Below are 12837 nucleotides of genomic sequence, written 5' to 3'. Positions count from 1 at the left end.
CAAAGTAGATCTTTTTCATTTCCATTGTGGCAGCTGAATTTATAAAGCCAATATTAAACTAACACGGACGTTACCAAATCAACTGCTGCCACTGGAGAAGGTTAGATCCTAGGCCTGAATTTCTGCAAATATTCTAAGGCTAATTGCACAAGCTCCACTTTCTGGATGCCACTCAAAGCACAGCGCCTGCACTTCCCCGTGCACATGAAGCCTGTGATGCATGCACCATCTAGTGGCAAGACAGCAAATGTGTTGGCGAGAATTAAAATCACACTTTACATGGAACCAAAGAGAAATCATCGCAGAAGTCTGTAATGGGCTCATAACTCTGTTAGGGACTTAGAGCTACTTCAAGATGGTAAATTTTAAAAATACAAAGAGTTGAGCACTCTGAGGCATGGGGTATTCAGGGTAACACTGAACAAGGTCATTTATTTCCAAACAAATGGATGCCAACGTAAAGGACATGAGTTCTGAAGTGACACTGGAGTGCCAGCAACAGGTCTTCAGGGGCTTCAATGCTTTATGCAGTAAGCCTGCTCAGCTACTTTGTTTTCTGCTGTTAGCAATGGGGACATCATCTTAAAAAAACCTGCACTTCTATGCATACATGCTGATGCAGAAGAGTACAAGAGTACACTGCATAAAGACAGTGATATTAAAATGAATTAAGGACAAGAGTTGGGTTGGCTGGAACCTCATTCCTGAAGGAAAAAAAAAAAGGGGAGGGAAAGAAAACTTCACTTTGGTCCCCTTCTACGGTAAATTAATGGAAAGGGGAACCTTTGAATCTCTTCCTGCTGCCAGACCCCAAGGAGCAGATCTACTTGGGGCTTTCTAGGGACTTGTGGTGGGGGCGCACAGCAGGTTACTGGACACAGACCAAGGCCACGGCTCCTGCACTGCACAACAGATGTTATTGACTGACTTGTGAAGGTCAGAAGAGGACCAGCTATGAAGACATGGAGATGCAGTTTACATGAGGGAGAAGGCTTCACATTTCAGTTTTGGACAGGTGTTTTCCACCAGTTCTGGAGGCATTACTAACCACTTCTTGATTTTGCAATCCAAAGGCAGTTGATTCAGACTGGTTTTTTGTTCTGGGGACCTATAAAGTACAGGAAAAGCTTTTGGCGATTATCGAGTCTCTTATTTGCTTCCATTTTACCCCTAGCATACTTCATTCACTTTGGCCATAAGTGCAACTTGAGGAAAAGCTTTACAAATTAAGTTAAAATATGAATTAGACTTCAAGAAGGTTTGAAACAGATATTGGATTTATTGGTCAGCTATGAGTAGGAAAATACATTGGTAAAGAAAAAGAAGACCCTGTATATAAATATAATACTAACTAGTTAAAATTTGACCAAGAAGAAAGTTCCACTGAAGAGAACAGTAAAAGCCCTTGTTTACCATCAGACCATATTCAGTTTCCCATTTATCTTATTGAAGAGCTGCCTATAGACAAATGCAACATTCTTTGAGCTTAGTGCAGATAATGTGCTGGTTTTTGTTACATGAATGGTAAACAAGAGTTAGTCCAGTGCATTACACATTATACAGAAGTACTGTGAATAAAGACTAAGATATTCTATTTTAGACACTACTTGAACATACCAAGACACTTAAGTGTTACAAATTTATGCAACCAAAAGGAAAGAATAGCAGTTAACATACTAAAAAATACTGTGTCCGGCTGGATGAAAAAGGCTTGCTACTTATGCGGTTAACTGATTATTATTTTTAAAGTTTTACAGTGTAATTAGTTTTCTTTTCCAATGATGTTGTAATTATTTTGTCTTTAGTACAGGTTTTACTGTGTGGCTGAAAAAGCAAACCATGAACTGTCTCCTAAGTCTGCTCAAAACCAACCAAACAAAATCATCCCCCCTCCCACCAAAACTTGAGAGATTTGCTAAGGTTACACCAAAAATGCATACGTACAATGTTCTAACCAAAGTCGGTTTTGTCAGTGTTAGCCAAATTTACCTTTTTGTTTTTGAAGCTGCTAGAAGGACAAAATAATTACAAAATTCACCAACTTATTTGCTCTTCCCCTTCCATCCCCCCAACTCGTGTTATTTTAAAGCAGTAACTCGTGGTATTAGTCTTGCACTCTAATCAGTTCTTTTAGTTAAGAGTATGCTTCAATTTACATTTGGATATCCAGAATTCTTTGTAAATGTAGCTAAAACTTGACAAGATATGGCTGACCATACTTTAAGTGGAAAAAGAAGCCTGGTCAAACCTAATAAATCCTTTTAACCCTTGGATGTTTTGTGACTTTTGCTCTATGTGCTTTTACAACAAGAACACTGAAGGTACATTATGGCAACACCCAAAACAACCTCAAATAAAAACATCGCAAATAACCATTTTATGTTAAAGACTATGAAGCAAACATTTTGATTTTGTGAAGACATGGTTTATTGCCTTATTCTATGTTATAGCTGGAAATTGAGATTTTTGAGTTAGATTTGACACAGGAATATATTTTCTTTGAAAGATTGTTTGACAAAGTGTATCTCAGCTGGTCATCTGGTGCCATCTGGTCTTTCCCTGTATTCACACGATTGCTCACTCCCTCACCCCCCAAGTCACCACTGCAGTCCAGTTAAAACCCAGTGAAGTCAAAGGAGTGTCTTCAATGTATTCATCGGGTTTTCGGTTGGGACCCAATGGACTAATATAAAAGCTGGAGGAAATGGTTATTTACATGGACCCTTAGACTGTAAGGTGACTGAACGGGAATAGTTGTGTCTCCAAAAGCACAATGGGCCATATTTTAATAGGATGTCATAAAGTCAAATATTTTTAAAACTAAGAGATATAGGAGAACACATTGGATAAAGCTCAAACCTTTTGAATCTAACAAGTGCACTCAAGCTCCAGCATCTATTAAAGTAAATTATCCCCCTCTAAGAAATACAAAATGAGTAAGTGCTTCCCTTCCCCTTCTGTAAAGCTTTCTGGACTCATTACACAATCCAGATAATCAGAAAAGAAAAATAGTTTGCTCAGTTTGACAAGCAAAATTGGCTCATCATCACTGGAAATTGTCATGATGTACGTTACCAAGACATCATTAAGGAAACATGAGTAAAACACCTTTTATTCACACTTTACAAAAAAACCCAAAAAAACAAACAGAAAAAAAATAACACTACGCATTAAGTCTACTACAGCAATACTACCAGCATTTCAATGTACTGATTATAAACTGGACATGTTTGGTGTTTTCACAACTAAAATCAAAACAAAATAACCCCAAGAGATCAGGTCCCAGACAAGGATTCAAGATCAAAATTTCTCCTATTGAAATTTTAAAATGTACACTTTACATATCCAAACTGTTAGTAACGTTTACTTTCAGCTTAAAACAGAATTGTTTGAGCACACTTATGTGCTTACCAATTTTTAATAAAATTTTGAATCATTATTACCAATCCACTCATATATATATATATAAATTCACAACATTTAGAAAGTTTTAATGCTCAGTGTCCTTTTGCTTCCCTGCCCGCAGCTGAAACAAAAGCTGTTTAAGACCAAGCTCTCTATCTCCACTTTTTTTTTTTTTTACATTGATTATTTAAGTTGTATTAGTTTAAGGAGATAACTTCTCTCTTTTAGGATACAAATACACAAGTTAAATTTGTAAGCTTTTATATACTTGGCTTCATGACACAAATGGCACTGAGGGTATACTACAACTTTAGTCTTGACACTTTAAAATAAGACTTGGTCACTTTAAAAAATGATCTGAAGAATTGTCTTTGGGACCTGTTTTGAAAACGCATTTATTTTTACACTGCTTCATCAATAGAAAATGTAAGGTTGTAAGTATTTTTTTCTTCAAGGAATTACAATTTCTGAAACTGAGGAACACACTTAAACTAAGGAGAATTCACATGATAATTCTTAGTGGGAAAAAGAGCACTGTGCAATGACACTGAAAGAAGCAGTGCATGGGTATTAGAAGCTAGAAACTGTACCCATAACCTGAACATGTTCAAAGAGTGTGATATCCAATGCTTCACAAAGGAAAAAAAAAAGATGCCACAGCTTATACAAAAGTATTTTCATAAAATTTTCACAAGTGTTAACGTTATTTAAAAAAATAAAAGAGGATGCACAGGCTCTCTCTGCATGCACAGGCAGTGCTAGTTGAGAACAAATTTAAGCAGGCACAGTGGAGATAGAACAAGTATTTAAAACAGAAACGAAGAAGCTGTACACAGTTATCCCTAAATTTTACTTCAAAAGTTAGAGATGAGAAAAATATCTGAGTGTATACACATCAGCAATAACTTTGAATGCATACAGGTTTACTTATATTCACTGCTTAGCTTATCTGTTCTGCGAGAACACTACGCTTTTCTCTTTTTTAAATCAGAAATCAACAGAAAGTATTTAGTTATATCTCTGTAAGATATTAAGATTTTATAGATTTGGATTTTAAAAGCAACGTTCTCAATTGAACATAAAAAGTAGTACAAAAGGGCTAACAAAACCCTAACAGTGCAAATCGTTAGCAGAGAAAACCTGTGACAACCTCTTTTACAAGCTGGCCTTTATAACACATGAAAACAGATAAAAATTTAGCCTTAGTTTACAATACAATCATTTTCCAAATCTGATTTTTTTTTAAAGTACAAAATCTCATAAATCAGGTTTTCTGTTGTTCATATACAATCAATAAAGGCTAAATTCAAATTCTATATTTTACAAACAAGTCTGAAAAAGGAGGGAGTGAAGTACGGAAGAATGTTCTGTGGATGTTCCTACTGGCCTCAAAAAAGTAGTGCTACAGATAACTGTGCAAAGAGAATATACTGTATAACAATTCCCTATTTCAAGGCATGAAAATGTCACGTTGGATAAAAGAAACAGGAAGGTTAATTGTAACATATTAAAGAAAGGTGCAAATGCACCAATCACTGTTGAACAGTATACAAAGTATATTGGGCTCAGAATTGTGTCTGTTGATAGCACCTGGCTTTTACTATGTCTTTAGCAAATAATTAGATTTAAGATTAAGATTATTAAGAAAAAAAATCCCTGTTGGCCATACCTCACTCCTCTATATTCAGATTTTACAATTGTACAAGTTAGATTGAGGTTGCCCTCTAAAATGTACTTAACTACCTCCTGCCAGGGAGATGGATTCCATTTACAGGAGGCAGGAAAGGCAGCAAAAGCTCCAGTTGTGCAAAAAGTGAGAAGTGGTCAGAAGGGATGAGCGGATGCGGACAACCACTTATATTGTTCTCTATTAACCAATGATGATCCAAAGGTCCAAGAATGCCAAGTATGTTTAGCTGAGGTTTAGAGTAGAAGATGTAGTCAATAATACCCTAAAACAAGAATAGAAATAACATTATTAGTGTGTAACCTTTACCTCAGTTATTTTTTTAAACAAATGTGATTTTAGGATTAGGAATAACTGAAATGCTACCATTCCTTCTCCACAGTATACCATCAGTTTAGGAGACTTCTATTTCCAGTCCTGTGGCTTGCCCAGTACAGATTAGGGAAACAAAGAACAAGTCCACATTGTATTATTCATGCTCTGCTTTTGCAGGTTGTCATTTCCAACCTCCTACAAAGCTTCAAATCACACTTCTGATTTTGAAGAAGGAAGCAGCCCTCTGTTTCTTCATGCCAAGGGTACACTGACAGCTTTCCAGTAGTGATGTGGATTGCAATTGGAAGCTTAACTGCCTGGGTTCTACTACTTCATTTAGCTTGAAGTATTAAAATACAACATCACATATATACATGGAAAGAAAACACAACCCCATCTCTTGCAAATCTACTACAAGATCCTAACACAAAAAAAGGATGACTTAGCTACTGGAGTGCTCAACATTTCGATGTCCAAGAAACCATGTTTTAAATATAAGTTCAGTAAATTTGCTGTTAGCTATCTAAACATTAACTTCTTTGTTAAACAATTAACATGAATTGCTCTAATAAAACTTAAGATAGGAAACTTTTCCAAAACAGCAAAGTTTTTTACCTTGAAGTCAAATGTGTAATTTGTATAAGGCATTAGACCATTCTCATAGGCACTCTTCAACTTGAAGCCATGTGTAATTCTTCCATTTGTTGTTCCATTTTTTCCATTACAGCTGAAGTTAGTAAGACTTTCATTGTATCTCAGTTCCTTAAAATCTTTGTGGTTTGTTTCCACTCCACCAGTACTCAAATACTCAACAACACCTATTAGGAGAGACAAATACACAAGAAGGTATTAACAAGCATTCAGCATATTAAGTGTGTGTGGATTACTTTGAGTTGTATGTGCAATTTTCTGCTTTATATAAGCAAAACTTTAATATGTACACAATATAGTCAGCAGTTGTTCTTGTAAAATACTGGGATACAACATATATGCATGCCAAGAGCAAATGCCACCTAGAACAAAGAAACATTCATTGATTAGAAAAACTTGAACATTAATAAGAACAGACTGACTTGAGAAGTGAAGATGAAAGAGGTGGAAGTAAAATTCTAGGTAGGTAGCTTCTTCTTCTTGTCTCCATGCACAAGTCTCAGCTTTCAACATTCCAAGACTAAAATGCTGCCAAAAAGCCAAGTTCCGTAACACTACTTGAGCTAAAGTTAACTTTAAAAGCGGCCACAAAGCAAATTAGATTTGTGTCTTGGAAAACGACAATCGTGCCTCCATTTCAGAACAGGTGTGTTAAAGTTCTGGAAGGTAAAAGAAATGACTAACTGTTCTGAAGACACAATCAGAAACATGAACTGGCCATTGCAATAAGCACCAGCAATACTTGCCTTTTTGGAATCATATTTAAAAAGAACAAAATAAACAAACAAAAAAACCACAACACATTTCCAGCACTGCTGAGCAGTAACCACTCATATCAACCCTAGCAGATGTTAACAGTTGCCAAGCAGAGGCCAGAAGGAAGGTGGACCACGGATGGAGATTACTATATTTAATAATTAGCAGTAAGAAGGAAGGATGGCTCTTGAGTTTACTACTTGAATTGGGTACCTGAGAAAGAGTCAAGAAGGGGTTCACTGAATCTGTTCTTTTCTTGCACTTTATAAAGTTGCCACAAAATCATAAAAAAGTAGCACAATAGTAAAGAGCTCTGAAGAATTCCTTTCTGGTAGGAGATACATTGAATTTTAGAAGTCCTAAAACATCTGACCTGCAGAAAATGACTATAAGGATGCAACTTTGAAGAGAAGAACATGTATGTTCACACTTAAAAAGTAATAAGAATAAATAAAAAAAAAAACCACAATTATCAGTAACATACTAACATTTCCAGTTACGTTGGAAGACGTTTTCTTCCTTTCCATTCCTGTTTAAGATAATCAAAATGATCCTGAAAGACAAGACAGAACTACACCACTGCACAGGCAATAAAAGTCACTCACAAAAGAAGCAGTTCTATCTTTTTTCCTTCCTTAGTACCTTTAGAGCTTGTAATATGAAACAACGTGTTACCTGGGTTGAAATTTCCTCTAAAAACTGAGGCCTTAGAATTTAAATTCTAAGAAAAAATAATAGAAAAATAATAAAACAGTGCTCTTACCAGAGTCTGGCAGAGAATTCAGATCGGCACACAGTACAAGTGGAATGGTTCCATGTTCTCCCGAAACACCAGGCTTGAGAGTACGGGAAGCTTTATCAATAATGTTCTTTACCTCAGACAGGAACATCATAGTCTGAACTAGCTTCACATCAGAATAATCTGGGTCCCAATGCATATGTGCATTAGCAACAAGAACTAGCTGCTTTTCCATCCCAAGATGTGGCTTTCCAGCTAAAATTTAAAATTGATTATTTATCTTATGTGGTCAGCAACATAAAATGATATTACCTTTAACTGTGTTGAATTTTATACAAGACATTTGAGGGGAGGAGAAAATACCAGTTGCTTGAAGACAATTCATATCATTTAGTTTAAGAGGGCTATAAACTCCTCTTACATCTAGTAAGTGTTTTAGTTGATCCTAAGCATTAGGAATAATTTTATTTCACGTTGAAGACCATTAACAGACTATCACCGTAATGCTTACGTATTTAGGAATACCACGATCACCATAAATAATAGATAACCACACTAACAGAAAACTACTGTAGCTTTTAAAAATTAAAACAGTTTTCCTCAGGTTATCTGTGAGTGTAAACAAGCTCTGCCCATATCTCACTAGGCAACGAGCTCTGCATTTTAAAGTTACTCACATTGTTAGCCACCTACTTTGTTAGAATTACTTCTTAAAAAGCTTGTTAGAATGTGAACTAAAATCATACTTGGATGAACATAACATATGTTGAATAGGTACCCACTGAGGTACTTATAAAGCCAACTTACATCTCATAAGTTAAGGAATGACAGGGCAGAACAAGTTGGGTTTAAGCATAACATTGAAGAAAACAAACTAAAACGATGCAGATACATGAACCAGAAAAACCCAACTACTATCAACTGATTCTCCGATACCTGTACATATCTCCAAGCAAAATCCCTCAAGCTTTAGTCTTTATTTCTTATTTATTTATACTTTAAAAGCAAAATGGTATAAAGTGAAGGTACAAAGAAACAAACAACAACTATCTCATCCTTTGAATAATATATCTTTTTCCCAATTTCTCTTTGGAAATAAGTTTGTCTGGGCATACAGTGTATGAACGTATTCATCTGTAGAATCTGGTTTCTGTTTTACTGTAACAAAAGTCCATTTTTTAAATTTATAAAATACAATCATTTCAAAAATTAAGCTAGATAGGACTTACATGACATTTCTATCAATTCTTTTCGCAGTTCTAACAATACAGCAACTCCGATGTTATCTTTTGTCATAACTCTGTTCAACATAGCTTCTGAACCTTCTGAGTTTGCCATAGCTAGTTGATTGAACTCAACAGTATGTTTTTGAACCAAAGTAAATCTGAAAGAGGAACATTATATAGGCTTTCTTCAGTAAACATATACCTAAGGACATGTTATAGGTAATTCTCCTTTTAATTAAAGCTCAAACACATTTATGATGAGAAAGTCTCAGCCTATAATATAATTTCATAAAAATCCTAAACTGAAATCAAAGGATAAAAAAAGCTAGGGAAATTTTAAGATATTAAGCTGATTTTAAATTTAAACAATTATTTTATTTTTAAAAAGAGAAAAATATAGAATAGGAGCTCTTGTTTTTGATTCTGCATGAGATTCTAGTTCAAACTTGCAGGTTTAATAGAGTGACTGAATAATTGTTTTTTGACACCTACATTTACTCGTAAACACAAAGGAATGGAAGCAGAAGGAAGGAAAACCATTACTCTCATACCCAAACAGTTGTACAAGCATAATATGATACAACCAGTAACTATTTCAGCTCTTAAATGATGTCTTAATATCATTGCTCACTCCTAAAAATAGGTGCATTCTTTTCCCCCCCTTTCTCAGAAGGGTAACGCATCAAAAAAGTCAGTCATCTGAGTCCTTACTTCAGCAATTTTGATTATTTATCCACTTAATTAAAAAAAAGGAAAAAAAAATTGCTTCCTTCTAATTATTAACTCCTAATGGTAGTATATGAAGTGTAACTTAGTGAACTCCTAACCTGTTTTGTTCCAATAGAAGAAAATTTCAACTTCAGCAAAAATGCAGGGTAAAATTCTCCATTGCTAGTTATGCACAGAAAGATTTCTCCTGTACAAACTACTCCTTCTAGAGATTGGAATGCTCCATAACAAACACTGAACAGCTACAGAAAGGGTGACTAGTGCCAAGTTGTTTTGACTGTAGAATGACACAAGAAATTGTGTGAAAGAGAGCAAGACACAATAGAAGGCTTTACAAAACACATCACTTACTTTTCTGTTTTGAAAAATATTGCACAACCATCAACATGTTTTCTTTCCTGTTCTGACATTGTCCTAGCTCTGGATTTTGGACTGAAGAATCCATTATAGCCACGTTCTTTCAATTCTACCAGGAAAAAACTGTAGTACTGTTCAGTTTCAACCTCCTATAGAGTCAGAATAGAGCACAGCATGAATGTACGGTAGCAAAATACACAAGACTTATTATTTAGACTTGAAGTTTAAATCATTTTCAAATTAGATTAGAAAAAAACACACTTAAGAATCAAGTACATCACAGAATGTAAATTTGAGAGCAATATTCCTATTTTAAGAAGGAAATAAAATGAATTTCTGTAATCCACAGAGTTATGATTATCTTAAGCCTTTTATTTGAAAACGTGTCAATTATACCCCCACATACACATGTACACACAAAGACACCCCCACATACATTTCTTTGATCAGCAGCTGCTGGTTCACATTCCAACTGTGTGGGCTGAAAAGCATTCTTTTGATGTCAAGCAACAAATACTGTTCTAAACACCAGTTCTTTTTTCTTTTGTTTTCAGACGGTTTTGAAAACAGACCATTTACTGTAAATATACTTAATATAGAGAAACCAGCAGATGAGAATACAAAAGGAAAAGAAATAATAGTATATCTTTTACCTGAAGACTTATGATGTCAGCATTACAGCTCAGGATTTCCTGCATAATGGCTTTTTTTCTGTATTCCCAGTTCAGTGCCCAAGATGGACAATAGCCATACAACTGCCGGGTAGCATATTTATCACAAAGTACGTTGTAACACATGACAGAAAACAAGGCTGCAGATAAATAATGTTACTTACACACTGACATATTAACAACAAAAAAAACACGGTTATATTCTTCACTTTTGTCTTCTGCAGATTTATAAACGCATGCTTCATTTGCTTCAACCAAAACATAGCACCTCTACCTATACTAAAAAAGCATTTGTTAGTCCTTCTGGAAAGATACGTTACCTTCAAGTATGGGCTTCTGGAAGCCATCTACTAACATTTACTTAGTAAACAAAACCAAAACCACCCTTTATATGAATAATGCAGTAGACAGCAGACAAATGTACTCCATGCTAAGTGATGCATTGCTGTGAAAAGCCTAGAACAAGGTGTTTTGAACATTTAAACTTGCTAGCTATCTTAAGGTTTGTAAGCTCTTCAAGCAGACTATTTAAAAATCTATCTTAATATCACCATAAAATGTAACAGATCCTCATAATTTCACAGATCTACATCAGGGTTAGGAACTCTTCACACAAACCAGAAGTATAGACAAAATAATAAATAAAAAAATCCACCTCTAATTTTCCCTCAGAAAGCTTAAGACTTACATGTAAAATTAAGAAACATCTGCTTCTCTGTATTCATTTTGAACAGGAGGGATATAATGAGACAGTTTGGGGCAACATGACAGGTAATCCAGTAGGATGGATATTTGGTTTTGTTTGTTTTTAAAAAAGCACTAAGGAATTTGCAGTATGATAATGAGATACTTTACTTGGAAGATTACTGGTAGCTCCTCTCAACTGTGGAGGACAACACAGGAGAAGAAAAAATACAGCTGTTTGAAGATTTAGAAAATGAGGCAACAATCCAAGGCTGACTGGGGGTCAAAGCTCAATCCTTTGAAAACAAATAGGTGAGAGCAAGAGACATATTGCATAACATCATGCTCTTTGAAGTAACCTCCTTAATAAAATCAATAGGGGAAAGTAATGTACGTCAGTCCTGAAACAGAGGACACTGCAGTAATTGAGGAATATTTTCAGTCTGCAAGTGAATAAAAAGGCTGTATTTTAGACAATTCATGCAGAAGAAATTAGTAAGCAGATAAATACATCCTGATTCCCAAGAGCAAGAAACGTGTGGAAGCAGATGATACACAGGGAACTTGAAAGAAAAAAAAAAATCTACCCTTTTGAGAAATTATGACCATGGTCTTCCATTTTTTATTCTTAAACAAATGCTCAATTAAGCCTGTTATAATTCAACTACTTAACTCATTTTGGACAACAATTTCAGTTCCTGGGAGTATGCTCATTGAAAAGAAACTACTTCCTAATAGGATCTGAACCAGGTGTTCCAATTGAGATAGGACTGCTGCAACTAGCTGCTAGCAATGGTCAGATGATTAGTTAATTTAAATATCAAAAACTTTTCAGCAGATAATAAAGATCAACAGTTTTCATAAAAGGAAATGAAAAGTCCTTGAAGCGTTACATTACCTGTTGGTCTTGTACGGTCTGGTTCTTGCAACATAATCCAAGATCTTGGAGGCGGTTGTTCTGTTGAAACTATGGAAATATTTTAAAAATAGAAATACAAAAAGTGATAATCACATTTAATTTATACAGCAGAAATAAATGTTTTAAGAATGATCACTTACTTCTTTTTGCAGTACCTGCCAAATTATCAAGCAAATAGTTCAGTAGCCTTCGCGTCCCATCTGGTTCCTGATAAAGGTTCAGAATATCCTGTGTAAGTGGATTTCCTGCAAACACATTTACAGAAATACTAAAATATGCAGAACCAGTATGAATTTACATATATGCATTTAAAGCCAGCATCTTGGAGAAAAATACTAAGTTTACTATGAACTACTAACAAGCTTCAAATCTCAAGTCTTCAGTCCCACAAACCACAACAGGTACAGGTATTTCTGGTGAATTTAATCACATTCTCTCCTGCAGGTTTCTTCTGAAAGCCTGCTCCAAGGGCAGGTGTCAGATCTAATAGCAGGGAGGAATTGGCATGGTACAATGTGCTGCATCACATGCAGGCACAGAGCTGATGAGGCAAAAAACACAAGAGCAACCTCTGTTTGCTTTGCTTGATGTGAGTGAAATGTCCACTGTCAGTTTGCCTGTCTTACCCAAATAGAGTCTACAAACTGCTAAACTCATAAGGCCGATCGTAAACGTTTTCATGGACAATGCACATGGCA

General features: G+C 35.3%; 1 protein-coding gene across 7 annotated transcripts in view; it reads right to left on the bottom strand.

Moving 5' to 3' along the window:
- Positions 1–1264: 1264 nt before the first annotated feature.
- The window catches only part of CNOT6 (CCR4-NOT transcription complex subunit 6), a 32793-nt gene continuing 21220 nt past the window's right edge, over positions 1265–12837 (bottom strand). For 5 of the 7 annotated variants that reach the window (XM_040573173.1, XM_040573174.1, XM_040573176.1 and 2 more), the window contains 8 exons: positions 12280–12384; positions 12119–12187; positions 10519–10676; positions 9860–10014; positions 8783–8937; positions 7578–7808; positions 6023–6225; positions 1265–5357 (listed from right to left, as the gene is read on the bottom strand). In XM_040573173.1, coding sequence (XP_040429107.1) covers positions 5145–5357; positions 6023–6225; positions 7578–7808; positions 8783–8937; positions 9860–10014; positions 10519–10676; positions 12119–12187; positions 12280–12384 — 1289 coding nt within the window. In that variant the 3' untranslated portion in view covers positions 1265–5144. The remainder of the gene's footprint in view (positions 5358–6022; positions 6226–7577; positions 7809–8782; positions 8938–9859; positions 10015–10518; positions 10677–12118; positions 12188–12279; positions 12385–12837) is intronic. The other 2 variants (XM_040573179.1, XM_040573180.1) reach the window with 1 other exon arrangement.

Source organism: Cygnus olor, chromosome 14 (genome assembly GCF_009769625.2).
Source record: "Cygnus olor isolate bCygOlo1 chromosome 14, bCygOlo1.pri.v2, whole genome shotgun sequence".
Taxonomy (NCBI): domain Eukaryota; kingdom Metazoa; phylum Chordata; class Aves; order Anseriformes; family Anatidae; genus Cygnus; species Cygnus olor.
The sequence above is the reverse complement of the archived record's forward strand: the minus strand, read 5'-3'. Positions and strand labels throughout refer to the sequence as shown.